General features: G+C 40.2%; 1 protein-coding gene across 4 annotated transcripts in view; it reads right to left on the bottom strand.

Annotated features, from left to right (window-relative positions):
• Positions 1-16,831, bottom strand: part of APLP2 (amyloid beta precursor like protein 2) — a 69,525-nt gene extending 52,694 nt beyond the window's left edge. For all 4 annotated transcript variants that reach the window (XM_054579456.1, XM_054579457.1, XM_054579458.1 and 1 more), the window contains exon 1: positions 16,626-16,831. In XM_054579456.1, coding sequence (XP_054435431.1) covers positions 16,626-16,811 — 186 coding nt within the window. In that variant the 5' untranslated portion in view covers positions 16,812-16,831. The remainder of the gene's footprint in view (positions 1-16,625) is intronic.
• Positions 16,832-17,280: the final 449 nt, after the last annotated feature.

The raw sequence follows: 17,280 nt of genomic DNA, 5'->3' as shown, positions 1-17,280 counted from the left end.
AACCCCTAAGGCCATGACCTCATTTCTCAGCAGCAACTTTTCAGGTCAGAAAGGAGGGCCAAAGCATCTTTAAAGTACTGAAAGGAACAGACAACCTACAATAACTAACCAACTAAAGTCACCTTTCAGAATTGAGGAGAGAGGGTTTCCACCCCACGCAAACTAAAAGAGTTCATCATCTTTAAACCAGATTTACAAAAAAATGTTAGAGGGTCTCCTTCTAAGCAGGAAAAAAAAAGCCATAACCATAAAAAAAAAAAAAAAGAGAGGAAAAAATGTACATGTAAAACGAAGTATTTAATACAGGAAATCAGGCATTTAAAAAATAACTATGAATGTTAAAAGAATACCATATCAAACTCAACTCAAATCTGCAATAGGTATTTAGGAGAAACACAATATAAAAAGATCTAAAATGACATCACAAAGTATGGAAGGGGAGCAAAACACTAGTAATCAGGATACTCAAAGAAATGGATTACGGACAGAAAATAAGGAAGAAGTGAAGGCTATGCAAAGTGAAATAAAGAAAAACATACAGGGAACCAACAATGAAGGGAAAGAAACGGACTCAAACCAACTATTTGGAACAAAAGGAAAAAACAGACATTCAAAAAAGAAACTGGAAAAGAATGAAGAAACAAGAATTCAAAAAAAATGAGGAGAGGCTTAGGAACCTCCAGGACAGCTTTAAACGCTCCAACATCTGAAACACAGGGGTTACGAGAAGGAGAAGAGGAAGAGCAAGAAATTGGAAACTTATTTGAAAAAATAACGAAGGAGAACTTTCCCAATCTGGCAAAGGAAATAGACATACAAGTCCAGGAAGCTCAGAGAGTCCTAAACAAGTTAGACCCAAAGAGGAACACACCAAGACACATCATAATTACATTACCCAAAATTAAAATTGAGAGAACCTTAAATGCAGCAAGAGAAAAGGATACAGTTACTTACAAAGGAGTTCCCATAAGACTATCAACTGATTTCTCAAAAGAAACCTTGCAGGTAGGTAAGAAGGGGCTGGAAAGAAGTACTGGAAGTCATGAAAGGCAAGGATCTACATCCAAGATTACTCTATCCAGCAAAGCTATCATTTAGAATGGAAGGGCAGATAAACTGCTTCCCAGCAAGAAAAAGTTAAAAGAGTTCATCATCACCAAGCCCTTATTATAGAAAATGTTAAAGAAACTTATCTAAGAAAAAGAAGATCAAGACTATGAACAGTAAAATGACAGCAAACTCCAAACTATCATCTAGTGAAACAAAACAAAAACAAAAACAAACTAAGGAAACTAGAACAGAAAAAGAATCACAGAAATGGGAGATCACATGGAGGGTTATCAGCAGGGAGTGGGGAGAATGGGGGGAAAGGTACAGGGTTAAGAAGCATAAATGGCAGGCACAAAATAGACAAGCGATTAAGAATAGTATATAAGAAATGGAGAAGCCAAAGAACCTAAATGTATGATCCACAGACATGAACTAAAAGTGGGGGAATTCTGGAAGCGGGGGGTCCAGGGCAGAGGGCAATAAAGGGGAGAAAATAAATGGGACAACTGTAATAGCATAATCAATAAAATATACTTCAAAAAAATCATGTAAGAATAGCATGAACACCCTGGCTGGGTGGCTCAGTTGGCTGGAAGGTTGTCCTACACCAAAAGGTTGCTGGTTTGATCTCCAGTCAGGATACATGCTGGAGGCAACAAGTCAATGTCTGTCTCTCTGTCTGTCTGTCTGTCTGTCTGTCTGTCTCTCTCGCTCCCCATCCACCCCCTCTCCTTTCCTCCCTCCATCCCTTCCTAAAATCAGTACCATTTTTGCCATCTTTAACTCACACCTTTTTGCCCAAATATCTGAGGGAAAAATAAGGATATGCATTACACATGGGTATAATGATTACATACCATGGGTATAATAATCCCATGTACAATACACACACAAACTTGGGTGTGTATTATACACGGCAAAATAGGGCATAGCCTCAAGTGAGGATTTTTCTAAATAAATAAAGAATACTATTAACAATAATATGCCAGCACATTCGACAATCTAAAAGAAAAAAAATAAACTGCTACAAGTATGTAACCTTCCAAGACTGAACCAGGGAGAAATACAAAATTTAAACCAACCAATTACTGCAATGACACTGAAGTAGTACTCAAAAAAACTCCCAAAAAATAAAAGTCCAGGACCAGACAGATTCACAGGTGAATACCACCAAACATTCAAAGAGTTAACCTATCCTTAAACTAGTTCAAGAATTTGGAGAAAACACTTCCAAGCTCATTCTATGCATAAGTGTGCATAATGAAACAAGACAAAGACATTACCAAAAATGGGAAATTACAGGTCAATATCCTCGATGAACACAGATACAAAAACTCTCAACAAACTATTAGACAATGGATTTAACAATACATCCAAAGGATTATACACCATGACAAAGTAGGATTCACCCCAGGGACGCATGTATAGTTCCACACCATAAGTCAATCAAGGTGATACATCACATTAAGAAATGATAATCATATGATTATCTCAACAGATTAAAAATAAGCACTTCATAAAATCAACATCCTTTTATGATCAAAACTCTCAACAAAGTCAGTACAGAAGGGACGTATGTCAACATAATTAAAGCTATCTGTAACAAACCCACAGCAAATACCATACTCAATGGTGCAAACTTGAAAGCCTTTCCTCTAAGAGCACGAAAAAGGCAAGGATGCTAACCACTGCCACTTCTATTAAACAAAATACTAGAAGTCCTAGCCGCTGTAGACAAGAAAAAAAGGTCATCAAAATCAAGGGGAAAAAAACCCCTCATTTTTTGCAAATGATGTATCATACAGAGAAAACCATACAACTGTTACAACTAATAAATCCAATTCAGTATAGTTGTAAGATACAGTATTAGTACACAAAAACCTGCTGTGTTTCTATATATCAATATTGAACAATCAGAAGGAGAAATTGAGAAAACCCATTTACAACTGCATCGAAAAGCATAAATTACTTGGGAATAAATTTAACCAAAGGCATGGAAAACCTACTCTGACAACTGTAAGACACCAAAGAAAGAAATTGAAAAAGATCGAATAAATGGAAGAATATACCTTGCTCATGGACTGGAAATACAAACATTGTTAAACTCTCCTCACTACCTAAAGTAATCTGTAGGTTCAATGCAATCTCTATTAAAATAGCAATAGCATTCTTCTCAGAATTAGAACTTCTAAGCCTAAAATTTATATGGAATCACAAAAGACCTCACAGCCAAAGAACTCTTGAGAGAAAACACAGGAGAGCACTGAAGATGGCGGCCTAGGTAAACACGGCACACCTCCTCGCACAACCACACCATAATTACAACTGAATTATAAGACAACCATTACTCAGAACCATCAGAAATCAAGTCGAATGGCAGTCGGACAACTACAGAATTCAAGAAATCATATCTATCCAGACTGGTAGGAGAGGTAGAGACAAGGAATAGGCTGGTTCCACACACATGTGGTGTATAAAAGTTTGGGGGGGATATCTCAGGAGTGAGGAGTCCCAGCCCCAAACCAGGCTCCCCAGCCCAGGGTTCCAGTGCCAGGAAGGCAAGTCCCTGTAACTTCTGGCTGCAAAATCCAGTGGAGACTGAGTCAGTGGAAGAAACTACTGGAGTTCCAAACAGTTTTGCTTAAAAAACCCACATACAAACTTACTCGGACTCACTTCCTCTGAACTCCAACACCAGACTAGCAGCTTGAAAGGCACCAGAGGCATGCAGGGAAGGACTGAAGGGGCTGGCATCAATGCAAGAGCTGGGGAACACCCTTCTCCCAGACCGAAAGGCAGGAGCGCCACAAAACCATCAGCCTGGTGCCGTATGGAGACCATCAACCTGGCCTACATTGTATGCCCAACCCTGGAGATCCCCTGAGGCTCCACCCCACCCAACTTACAGCTGTTAACAGTAGGTTTTCCATGTGAATGGCTGGTCTTGGCTCAAGCTTCACAACATCCTAACTCCTTTCAAACAAGCAATAGTCAGCCTCAGTGAACCCCTAGTTCCCGTCTTGCTAAGTGGCCCCTGGCCAGGCACTAGCAGCAGCCAGCCCAGAATCACAGCTTGGCTTCCCCTGGGAAACTCCAAGCCCAGCACAAGCAGCAGCCATCTTAGCTTGATCTATACCTGAGGCAGAGTGGCCCCAGGCAGAACACAGGTGGGAGCTTACCTTGGCCTGCACCACCTGGGAAACATCAGGGCCTGCGCACCTAATGGACAGCCACAGACCACCTTGGAGCACCGCCACCCTGCCCCTGCACAGCTGATCCTCCAGGGAGGGTGGAGGTTGGTGGTCAGTGGTCACAGCCAATCCTTGCAACTGACAGCCTCAGGAAATCCCTCCCATTGACCTGCCAATAGCAACCAAAGCTCAACTACAAGAGAAGGGTGTACTCAGCCCACATGGAGGGCGCACCTCAAGTGCCCAGCTTGGGTGACAGGAAAGCCTGTGCCACTGGACCCTACAGGACACCTATTACATTAGGCCACACTACCAAGACAGGGAGTCATAGCAGCTCTACCTAATACATAGAAATAAACACAGGGAGGCTGACAAAACAAGGAGACAAAGACATATGGCCCAAATGAAAGAACAGATCAAAATTCCAGGAAAAAAAAAAACCCTAAACAAAATGGAAATAAGCAATCACATGAAGAATTCAAAGCACTGTTTATAAGGATGCTCAAGGAACTTACTGAAGACCTCAACAGCATAAAGAAATCTAGTCAGAAACGAAGAATACACTAATTGTAATCAAGAACAATTCACAGGGAACCAACAGTAGAGTGGATAAAGCCAGGAATCAAATTAATAATTTGGTACATAAGGAAGCAAAAAAAATAACCTATCAAAAAAAGAAGAAAAAAAAAAGAATACAAAAAAATGAGGATAGTGTAAGCAGCCTCTGGGACAACTTCAAGAAATCCAACATTCACATCACCGGGATGCCAGAAGAAGAGAAAGATCAAGAAGTTGGAAATGTATTTGAAACAATAATGAAAGATAACTTTCCTACTTCGGTGAAGGAAATAGACATGCAAGTCCAGGAAGCACAGAGAGCCCCAAACAAGATGGATGCTAAGAGGCCCACTCCAACACATCATAATTAAAATGTCAAAGGTTAAAGATAGAGAGGATCTTAAAAGCAGCAAGAAAAAAGCAGTTCATTACCTATAGAGGAGTTCCCATAAGACATCAGCTGATTTCTCAAAAGAATCTTTGGAGGCCAGAAGGGACTGGCAAGAAATATTCAAAGTCATGAAAAGCAGGGACCTACAGCCAAGATTGTTATACCCAGCAAAGATATCATTTAGAATTGAAAGAGCTTCCCAGACAAGAAAAAACTAAAGGACTTCATCATCACCAAACCAATATTCTATGAAATGCTAAAGGAACTTATTTAGGAAAAGATCAAAACTACAAACAATAAAATGCCAATAAATAATTTCCATCAATAAATGAATCTAAAACACAAACTAAGCAAATAAGAACAGAAACAGAATCATGGATACAGAGACGGTTTTGATGTTAGGAGGGGCTGTAAGGGAATGGGTGAAGAGGTGAGGGGATTAAGAAGTACAAACAGGTCATTACAGAATAGCCAAGAGGATGTAAAGTACAGTATAGGAAATGGAGTAGCCAAAGAACTTATACACACGACTCATGGACATGAACAATGGTGTGGGGACTGCCTGAGGGAGTGGAGGGTGCTGGGTGGGGGGCGACAAAGGGAGAAGAATTGAGACAACTTTAATATTATTAACAAAATATAATTTAAAAAGAACAAAGAGATATCATGCCCCTTGATACCAAACTATAATACAAAGCTATAATATTCAAAACAGTATGGTACTAGCATTAAAAACAGATCAGCAAATCAATGGACTAGAACAGAGAGCTTACAAATAAAACTTCAGTTATAGTCAATTAATCAAGCACAAGGAGGCAAAAATATATCTATAACGGGATAAACACAGTCTCTTCAGTTAGTGGTATTAGTGGTCTTACATCATATACACCTCAAAATGGATTAAAGACTTAAATGTAAGACCTAAAACCTTAAAAACATGCAAAAAAACAGAGGCCACACACTCTTTGACACAACTCTTAACAATAACTTTTTGGATATGTCTCCTCAGGCAAGGGCAACAAAAGAGAAAGTAAACAAATGGGCCTACGTCAAACTAAAAAGTTTTTGCAGAGTGAAGGAAACCATCAACAAAACAACCTATTAAATAGAAAATGGTACTTGCCTAAATACATCAGATAAGGGATTAATATTCAATATATAAGGACCTGAGACAACACACATACTAATCTGATTAAAAAATGGGCAGAGGCTCTGAATAGAACACATGAAAAAGATGCTCAACATCACTAATCAGGGAAATGCAAATTAAAGCCACAATGAGATATCTATCACCTCACACCTGTCAGAATGGCTACTAGCAATAAACCAACAAATAACAAGAGCTGGCTAGGACGTGGAGAAAACGGAAGCCCCCTGCACTGTTGGTGCAAATGTAAGTAAGTGCAGCCACTATGGAAAGTAGTACAATGCTTCCTCAAAAAATTAAAAACAGAAGATGAGGAGGAGAAGAGGGTAAAAGGGGTCAGAAGTACGGTGACGAAGGGAGATGACACTTCGGGTGGTGAGCACACAATGCAATATACAGATGATATATATGTTAAACATATAATGTTATTAACTAATGTCACCCCAATAAATTTAACTTTTAAAAAAACAGAGCTGCCATACAGATGATATATATGTTAAACATATAATGTTATTAACTAATGTCACCCCAATAAATTTAACTTTTAAAAAAACAGAGCTGCCATACAGATGATATATATGTTAAACATATAATGTTATTAACTAATGTCACCCCAATAAATTTAACTTTTAAAAAAACAGAGCTGCCATAGTCAGCAATTCAACTTCTGGGTATTTATGTGAAGAAAATGAAAACACAAGCAAAACAGATATAGACATAAAGATACAGAGAACAAACTGACAGATACACAGGGATTGGGAGGCTGTGTGAAAATGGTGAGGGGGTTACGCAAAAATAAAAATAAATAAAACACTCATAGGCACAGACAACAGTACGGTGATTACCTGAAGGGAGGTTGGGTGGAAGGAGGTAGAAGTGGGGAAAATGGTGATGGAATGAGACTTGACGTGGGGTGGTAAACACACGATACAATATACAGATAATTTTAAAATTGTATACCTAAAACCTATATAATTTTATTAACCAAGGCCACCACAATAAATTTAATTTAAAAATAGATACATGCGACCCTATGTTGACTGCCACATTACTAGTAATAGCCAAAATATGGTAAATGTCCACCAATAGACGAATGGATCAAGAAAATATGGTGTACGTATACACAATGAAACATTATTCATCCATAAAAGAATGAAAGTTTCCTAGCTGCAACAACAGGATGGACCTAGGGGATATTTCACTATGGGAAATAAGTCAGGGAAAGACAAATACTGCATGATTTCATTTGTATCAAGAACCTAAAAAACCCCGAATGAATAAACAAAACAGACCTGCAGATATAAAGAACAAGCTGATAGTTGCAGGGAGGTGGGATGGAGCAGGCTGTTAGATGGATGGGAATAGAGAAAAAGCTCTTCGAACACCTGGCTGGTTTACAAAATAAAATAAATAACCAAAGTCAGGAATGAGAAAAGGGGACATCACTACAGATTCTACCTACATTACAAAACCAATAAATATGTTATGAACAACTTCCATCAAACATCATCAATCAATTTAAATAGTCTCATGAAATAAATTACTAGAGAAACCAAACTCACACAAGATAGGAATAATCCTACAATTAGTAAATAAATTTAATCAATAATTAGAAACCTTACCACAAAGAAAATTCCAAGTGGCTTTGCTGGTATATTTTTCCCAAACATTTAAGGAAAAGACAATGCCAATCTTAAATAAAATATTCCAGAGAACTGACACATAACTACTCGATTTTCACAATCACTTTGTAAGGAATATCAATGTTAAATAACTATGCTGTGTACCTCAAATTCATATTACACTATATGTCGATTATATTTTACTTTAAAAAAAATTAAAATATTCCAAAAAACATAACCAGAGGTAATGTCCCCTCCTTCAACTCCTTTTGATAAGTATATTATAAAAGAGAAAAATTATAGGTCAAACTCATTTTTGAGCACAGAGGCAAAAATCTTGAACAAAATTTCAAAAAACAAATCCAGAAAATAACTAAATAAGCTGAGTTTGGTATATTTCAGGAATGCAAAGTTACTTGTATATTTAAACAATCAATTAATATATTTTACACTATCAAAATTAAAAAGAAAAACAAATGATCGTCTTAATAGTTGGGGGAAAAAAGTGCTTTCAAATAATTCAACATTCATTTCATGACAAGAATGGTGAGTTTAGAATAAAGGAGTTCTTCCTTAATGTGATAAAGGGTACAGTATGTACAGAAAACCTCCAAGTATCATATGAATGGTGAAATAATTTTCCTGAGATCAGGAGTTAGACAGAGATACCAGTTAATACTGCTTCTCTTTAACATTTTACTTAAGTCCTAGCCAGTGTAGTAAAGCAAGAAAAAGAAATAAAAACTACAAGGATTGGAAATTAAGAAATAAAACTGTCACAATTCACAAAATATACTCAGAAATTTTCAAACTTACAGTTCAATTATTAGAGTTAGTACACAAACCTAGCAAGATTCCTGGATACAAAATCAATTTGAAAATATCAACTACATTTCTACAACCACAACAAAAAGATAACCAAAGAATTTTTATAGATGTCATTTTAAAAAAATCGTATGAATCTAGCACCAGATGTAAAAAATAATCTCTTTGCAAAACACTGCAAAAACCTTGACGGCAGCGCTGACCAGTATGGCTCAGTTGGTTGGGCATCATCCCACGAAGCAAAAGGTCCTTGGTTTGATTCCCAGTCAGGGCACAACCCTGGGTTATAGGTTAGGTCCCTGGGTAGGGTATGTGCAACCAATCAATGTTTCTCTCCTTTTCCTCCTCCCCTCCCCTCTCTCTAAAAATAAATAAAATCCTTAAAAAAAAAAAACCAACTCAAAAATACCCAAGGGATTCTGATATTGAGGGGCGAAGGCTGGAAATGGTGCTTTGTACGCTCTTATGAGACTACCTTCACCTACAGTTCAAGTGTCTTAGCATTATCTTCCAAAATCATTCTAAAACGCTGTCAAAGAACGCTGCTAAACTCATAAACCAGTATTCACTATAACTCTAAAAGCCAGAGGAAGCTTCTTTGGAATCCAAGAGATGACTGGGGTCTCTCTCAGCACGCGGACATGAACGGGAATGCTAGACTCCCAAATCGAGATGTTACTTCTGGAGAGGCGGGGCAATGGGATGTTGGGAAAGCTTAAAAGCCTTTCTACTGTAAGCTTTTATTTCTGTGTCTATATTTTTTCACTCTTTCAAAAAGAAATGCTAAGGCAAATACAGAAGTGTTAAAATTTAACAAAATGGAGTGGTGACTATGAGTATCTTTCACGTATTTACTATATTACGTTGGAAATGTTCATAATTAAAAGGCATGAAATAAAAGCTTCTATACTCTATTAAGCTTATTTCTCTAGGTAAAAATTCTGCTTCATCCTAAGCCAAGTCACCTGTTCAGCATTTCAGGAACAAAGTATAAAATATTAAAAAATACTTATGTTCTTCACCACCACCGCCACTAAACCCCAAGTTTTCTTCTTCTCTAGGCTGAACATCTCCCTTATGGTTCATCCATGTTTCATGTATCCACTGTTTCATGTCAACTGTGTCATATACGTCACCATTCCAGCCATTCTATTCTGGATGGTAATATCCCTCAAAATGAAATGCCAAGATCCTAATAACCGCACTGTGAGAGCTTCCTCCAACCTCTCATTTTCACCACCGATTTTATTCATGGGTACTTTTGGTAACAATGTTAGTTCTTCCTCTTTCTAGCTAGGCCAGCTATACAGCCTCCCAATGGGGAAGGCCCTTGTAGCAGGCACTGGGTTCTAACCTACCCAACATCCACCAAACTTGTTTCCAACTGAACCCCATAGCGGTCTGGGGGGGATCACAAAGGTCCCCTTCCCCTCTGGTTTGGCTAGAAGCACCTGATACAATTCTGTCCAGTAAGACTTGAGGGGGTCTTGGGCTGCTGGGCTTTGAACAAGGTTTGTTCACTCTTAAAGGAAATAAAAAAGAAGAGAGAGTCTCTTCTCCCCCTGAACGCTATCACATCAGGGCATGTCCCCCGGAACTGCAACAGCTACCGTGCAACCATGAGGAATTAGCTGAGGACGGCGGATTGGGAAAGCTGCACCAAGCTTTCAACTAGCCAACCCTACAGGTGTCCTACCCCAAATGCTTATTATCTTTTTTCTGGACCACAATCTTATCCCTGTCATCTTGGTTACTGGATCAATGTCTTCCTAATGTTTTGTCTGTCAAATAAGGCAGTGATTGTAAACCTGAACAAATCTCTTTGTTCTCCTATCATTTTCTCTTCCAAATAATCCCAAACCGTGATTTTTATAAGACTCCCCACAGGGAGTCATATTTTCTTTTTCTTTCTTTTTTTTCTTTTTGCAGAATACAAAGATGAAACAAGCTTAGTATTTTTTAAAAAAGAACTTGTATGTTATATTAAAAGGCAGTAAAAGTTTTTAAAAAGCCATAGAGCCCTGACCTGGAAGCTCAGTTGGTTAGAGCATCATCCCCATACACTGAGGTTGCAGGTGCAGTCCCCGTCAGGGCACATGCAAGAATTAACCAATGAATGCATAAACAAGTGGAACAACAAATTGAGGTTTCTCTTCTCTATTTCTCTCTCTCCTATCTCTAAAATAAAAATTTTAAAAAGCCATAGAAAATGTAAAAACATGAAGTCCCCTGTAATTACATTCTTCAGAGATATGTAGCAGCTTCTATGAAATTAGCTTCTTTCAAAGAAAATTCCAATCAGGTTTTCTGGTACTAGGAAAGACAGAGGGAGATATGCATAGAAAGAAATTTGCAATGAAAAGAGACATGTTATGAAACATCCTGCTAAAGAGGGAAGAAAGGGCAACAGACTGGGAATGGGACAAAGCTTCATACCCTGGCCCTGCTGCATGACCACATACACTTGGCCTTCACTGATGCCCTTCTTAGGTGGAGGTAAGAATACATACTGCACCAGGCTGTTTGGGAACTTACATAAGAGAGTGAACCCAAATAAGTTCTGTTGGGGCTTTTTGTTTGCTGGAGTTTTATTTTGTTTTCCTCTACTTGCACAAAAGAATCGCCTGGGAAGCATTTGAAAATGAGAATTCCCAGATGTACTTCAATGAGAGTCTCTCGGGACAGGGCCTAGAAATCACATGTAAGTGCGTTTAGTAAAAAGGACTACGCATTGTTTTTAGTCCTGTACTGTTTAGTATCTAACACCAGCAGTGTCAATAACAAATGAAAACTATTTTAAAAAGTAAGATTACAGTTATACTTACAAGATTATATAAAAAAAGACTTCATGGTGCTTAGGTAAGAAACGTCTCTTAGCAAGTGTAATTATTAGTTATACTTGATACAAAGGACTGGAACACATTTCTATTTGAATAAGCCTCCACGGTTCATTCACCTTCCATCTCAGGCCATAAATGAAGGTATACTACATTAAATATAATTAGCATTAGAGTAATCTAGTTGATCTCAATTTTTGAAAAAAACTACTCATGAAAATTAGAGTGTGGGAGACTGCAAATTCTTTCTCAAAATGCCCCTCCAAAGAGACTAGTCATTGTACAAATATTTATCCCTACTTTCTATCACACAGATAACTTTGTTTTCTTTTAATCGTTCATTTTAGGACAATTCAAAATAATAATTGTTAGGTACCAGCTTCACTATGCAATGTAAGTCTTTTTATAAAATGTACATACCTGATAGATCCAGAAGGATCTCTACCACCAAAATGTTTACCCTAAGATTTCCCTGGATAATAGGATTTCAGATTATTTTTCATTTCTTATGCTTACATATATTTTTTGAAAGATTTTATTTATTTTGAGAGAGAATGGAAGGGAGGGAGGGAAAGAAAGCAGGAGAAACATCGATGTGCGATGTGCCAGAGAAACAGCGACAGGTTGCCTCTCGCATGCCCCTTAACTGGGGCCCTGGCCTGCAAACCAGGCATGTGCCCTAACTGGGAATTGAATTGGCAACCTTTCGGCTTGCAGGACAATGCCCAACTCACTGATCCACACCAGTCAGGGCTACATGTATTTTTTTTATTTTTAAAATGAACAGCCCTATCTATATAATACTTATTCTGTTATTTTTAAAAGAAAATGCAAAAGTCTGTGAATCTAGTAAGGGTAAATAATACAATTAAAGAATCTTGAAAAGTTTTTAAGCTTTGATTTTCCAAAATCAACAATACCAGGTAAGTTAAAAAATTTGATATTTATATTTGGAAAAGATGAATAACTCCTCCCATATTACTGCCAAAAATTCTAAAGCTCTTTAGCTTTTAAAAAAAACAAACATGTTTTCAGATGCTGTAAGAGAGATAGATTACTGGACCTTGGCTGGTGGTGCTCAGTGGACTGAGCACCGCCGGCCTGTGATCCAAAGGATCTCTGGTTTGATTCCTGGCCAGGGCACACGCCTGGGTTGCAGGCCAGGTCCCCAGTTGGGGGCATGTGTGAGGCAACCAATCTATCTCTCATTTATCGATGTTCCCCTCTCTCTGAAAATAAATTTAAAAATCTTAAAAAAAAAAAAAGAGGATTATTGGGTCAACTGACAAACTGGAATAGAGAAAGGATTTAAGTATCATATCGATGTTAAATTTCCTTAAACTGATAACCATTATGTATGACAATGTCATTGGTTCTTAAAAAACACACACTTGACGTTTTCAGGCGTCAAGGGGAATGATGTATGCAACTTAATCTCAAATAGTTCAGCAAAAAAAATGCATAACAGATTGAATGATAAAGCAAATGCTAAATAGGGGAATCGGTAACAACTGGTGAATCTGGGTAAAGCGTCTGAGAGCTGTATGCACAATTTCGGCAGTTTTTTGTAAGCTTGCTACTTCAAAATAAAATTTAATTTCAAAAATCAATAGAGGAAAAAATAACATTCAAAATTGTCCTAAGAAAACACTTAAGAACATGCTGGACCAATTTTCAGGCAAGAGTTTATTGGGCGAAAAAGGAGCAATATATTTTAAATTGTGCTAATAAAAACACATGCAGAACTAACTTCAAGTAAGACATTAAATGAAGTAATCCAGTAGAAATATGTGAGCCCTAGATGTAGTATTTTCTAGTGGCCGCAATAAAAATTAAAAGAAACAAGTGAAACTAATTTTAATGTTTTACTTTGCCAGTGTCTAAAATATTATCATTTCAATACAATCAATGTAAAAATTATTGAGATATTTTATCTTTTTTCATACTAAGTCTTCAAAATCTGCTGTACATTTTACAATTATAGTACATCCTCACGCAGGTGCTAAATTTGCAAATGAAATATTTGATTTGCATTTATATTTCATAAAATGTACAGTTAAAAAAGTAGGTTCATATAACCAAGTTGTTTCAAATATAGTTAGAAGTTTTCCAATGACTGATTTGAGTATCAGTCTTTAGAAGCAAGCAGCCCTGACCAGTGTGGTTCAGTTTGTTGGGCATCATCCAGCAAAGCAAAAGGCCAGTTCTATTCCAGGTAGGGCATATGTCCTGGATTGCAGGTGTGGTCCGCAATCGGGGCATGTATGAGAGGCAACTAACTGATCAATGTTTCCCTGTCACATGGGTGTTTCTCTCCCTTTCTCTGTCCTCCTCTCTCCCTCTCTGAAAAGAAATGTCTTAAAAAAAAAAGTCTAAAAACATTCATTCTCAGGTCCACAGAATAGTATTTCAAAAAGTAAAGTGAAAATTAAATACACTGGAAAATTCATCCCTCAATCACACTACCCACAACTGCAAGGTCAGGAGCCAAATGTGGCTATGCTATGAGGCAGGCAGGTTTAGATGATGAAACAATTCCCTTCTATGGAAGGAGGACCTGATTGTTAAAACTTATCATATTTATCAAAAGATTTCAAACCTAGTTATGATAAAATAAGGACTGATATTCCTATCAGAAGCACTGGTATCTCTCCAAGTCATAATCGGACATTCCCTCTACCACCCCTCCAAAGGCATCAACGCAAAGCCGTCTTTCCCTTCTGTTGCAGTTGCCATACTTTGACTTCCCTGAAAACTGGCTATCAAATGGCCTACTTTCTTTCAAAGGTGGCAGAAGGAACTCAAGTCCTGGCTCTCAGAAGCCTCAATGTCCACTTTATACAGTGCAGAGTTTCAGCACAAACACCGTTTGAGAATCCCAAATGGGAGCAAGCACACAACAGGATTTGTCCTGGATTTAAAAAAGGAAGTGACCCTGAGTACAGAGGTGTTTTTTTCCTTTTTAAACAGGTGTAAGAGATTAATTCAGTCTACACCAGGCAACATTAAAAGATTCTCCAATTAATAATTCTGTGCCAAGCAACTTGATCAGGGATTTGGCTACAATCCCTTTGGCTAATCTCAATAAAGACCTTCCCAAAGACATCCAGATTTAGGCCTTTCTCATCTAAATTAAGGCTTAGGCAATCTTTTGCCTGGCAACAAATAAATAAAATCAAAATATATACACATGAACCTGCTTGACAAAAGACAAAACCATTTGAAAAATAATTTAGTATGGGCAAAAATACGGTTCTGAAGAACAAAAATTTTAAAAGAGCACTCAAAAACCATTTCAGGAAACAAAACAATATGGTGGGTAACAATCTAAATTTAATAAACGAATTATGATATTGTTAGTTCTTTCTTGAAGCAGGCATACCAGTGTTAATATTCTGCTTAAACTTGAAAGGAAGAAACTCTTTAAAATTGATGAATCCTTTATAGTGAATTCACTAGTGCCTGAAGTTACACATACCCCTGGGAAGTGAGGTAAAACAGTGTGAACAATGGTTTTTGTAAGCTTTAAATTCTATATTCTATACAAAATCCTTTTTTTCCTTCCCCTCCCAACCCACTGACCTAGCTCGCTTTCATGCGACATCATGCCGGGGATCAAAGATATAAATCTAACCATTGTGTGTAAGCTAAAATAATTGTAATCTAACACATTTTTATTTTTCTCCCAAAAGAATCATTTTTCCCCCCTCAGCTTTCCCTAAAGCTTTAAGCAAAGTAAATACAAACGTTTTAAGCTGTTCCATGTGAAAGTTTGTCTTGATTAGATTTATTTTACCCGTGGAAATACTTAAACATTCTGTAGAACACATTCCAACTTGGGGTTTTTATTAGGAAATCTGTCAATGCCTATGTAATCAAATCCAGTCTCACTTCTCTCTGAAATTAGCTAAATACGCAGAAATCAACTGTAATCTTTAAAACACTGAAAAGGGAAAAGAAACGTAAATGACACTACCAGAAACATCCAGTCCAGTCCAACAGTTCAAGGACCATTCCAAGGCAGGTAAAAGTAAAGTCCCACGTCCCCCGCGAACAGAAAGGCATCTGAGCAGCGGCTGGTGTCCAGGCACGCTGCAGAACCTCACGGACCCCAGCGACTCGCCTGTTCCCGCGGCCTCAACTCAAGCGAATCGCCCCTGAATCCAGGCCACATAACCACCTCCCAGCGCTCAGATGTTTACAGGGTTATCAGTACTACTTAAATTCCGACACCGAAAAAAAGTAGGGTCGCAGAAAAAGAGTTTTTACCTTCCCCACTCGCGGAAACCCGCTCTTAAAAGGGAGCAACACGGCCACCAGAAAGGAGTTTCCTTTTTTAACTAGACTCAGGCAAATAGCTCTATTTAACAATTCCTCTCCAAGGCCTGATGCCAGCGCGGTGGACCTCCTGGAGAGGGAGGCAGGAAGCAGAGGGACACCCGCGGCCGGTGCTGGAGCGCTCTCACCGCGCAGCCTAGGCGCGCTCGCCCGGCACCCCAGCGCTTCCACCGGGCCAACCCGGGAAGCTGCATCCCACAACCGAGGCCACCTCGCCAACAAAAGATACATAAGCCGCTTCCCGAAGGAAAAGCCCACCACCGTCCGCGGGGAGCGCGCTGCCCCTACAGCCGGCGCCGTCTCGAGGTCCAGGGCTGCGGACTGAGGCTCGCACCGTCCGCGGGGAGAGCACGGTGGGCGTCTGGACCGTGTAGGGACCCCGGAGGAGGCGGCAGGGTCGCGGGCGGGATGGGGGCTGGGCCGAGGCGGTCCACCGCCCCCCGCAGCCCTGATGCCTTTCATTTGGCCTCTGCGGCGGCCGAGGCAGCCCGACCTCCAGCGCTAAGCACTGCACCAAGCAGGGATGTGGGGGAGGGAGCGCCAGACCCGCCGCAGCGCCGGACCACCACCTCCCCCCGCGCGCCCGCCCCCAGCCCACCCGCCCACAGGCCGCGCTCCCACGGCGGGTGAAAAAAGACTGCGCTTGGGTGTTCGTCCGCTTCCCACCTCGATGTAGCCGGCCAGCGCCGCGGCGGGTGCCGTGAGCCCGAGCAGCAGCAGGACCAGGAACCTGCCCGTGGCCGTGGCGGCCGCGGTCCCGGTGGCCGCCATCCTTCGCCGGGTCGCTCTAGCGCTCGGCCTCAAGCTCACACACAAGGAACGAACACCTTTCCCACCGCGACCCAGAAGCATCTGAAGCCCGTTCGCCACCGCCCAGGGGGTTTTACACCAACCGGAACTGACTTCACAAAGCCACTCCCCCTGACTCTACTGCCCAATGCCGGCCTATAGAACTGCCTCAAGACACCGCCTTTTGGTCAGCTCAGGCCCAATCAGGGAACGAAAGAGCCTGCCCCTCCCGCCCTCTCCAGCCGCGAACCGGGCCCCGCCCCCGGCCGCTGACAGCCCCTCCCCGCCCCTTAGTCCGCGAGGAGCGGGGCTGTGCGCGGGGGTGTGCGTCCGATGGACTCTGGGCCCACCTCGGCCCGTGTGGCAGCATGCAACGACCTCTTACACGAGACGCGGTTATCGGTCCGCGCTGCGCTGCTCAGTCCGCTGCAGCCTCCTGATCTGGGCACGCCCCGCTCCCCCGCCCCTGTTGGGTATTTTTCAGATTCCATTGGGTACCGCCCTCTTTTTGGTTCTGTAAAATGGTTTTACA

This window comes from Pteronotus mesoamericanus, unplaced genomic scaffold (assembly GCF_021234165.1).
Source record: "Pteronotus mesoamericanus isolate MK-2021 breed Mesoamerican mustached bat unplaced genomic scaffold, CSHL_Meso_final contig_53, whole genome shotgun sequence".
Classification (NCBI taxonomy): Eukaryota; Metazoa; Chordata; class Mammalia; order Chiroptera; family Mormoopidae; genus Pteronotus; species Pteronotus mesoamericanus.
Note: the sequence above shows the minus strand (reverse complement) of the source record. Positions and strands in the feature narration are given on the sequence as shown.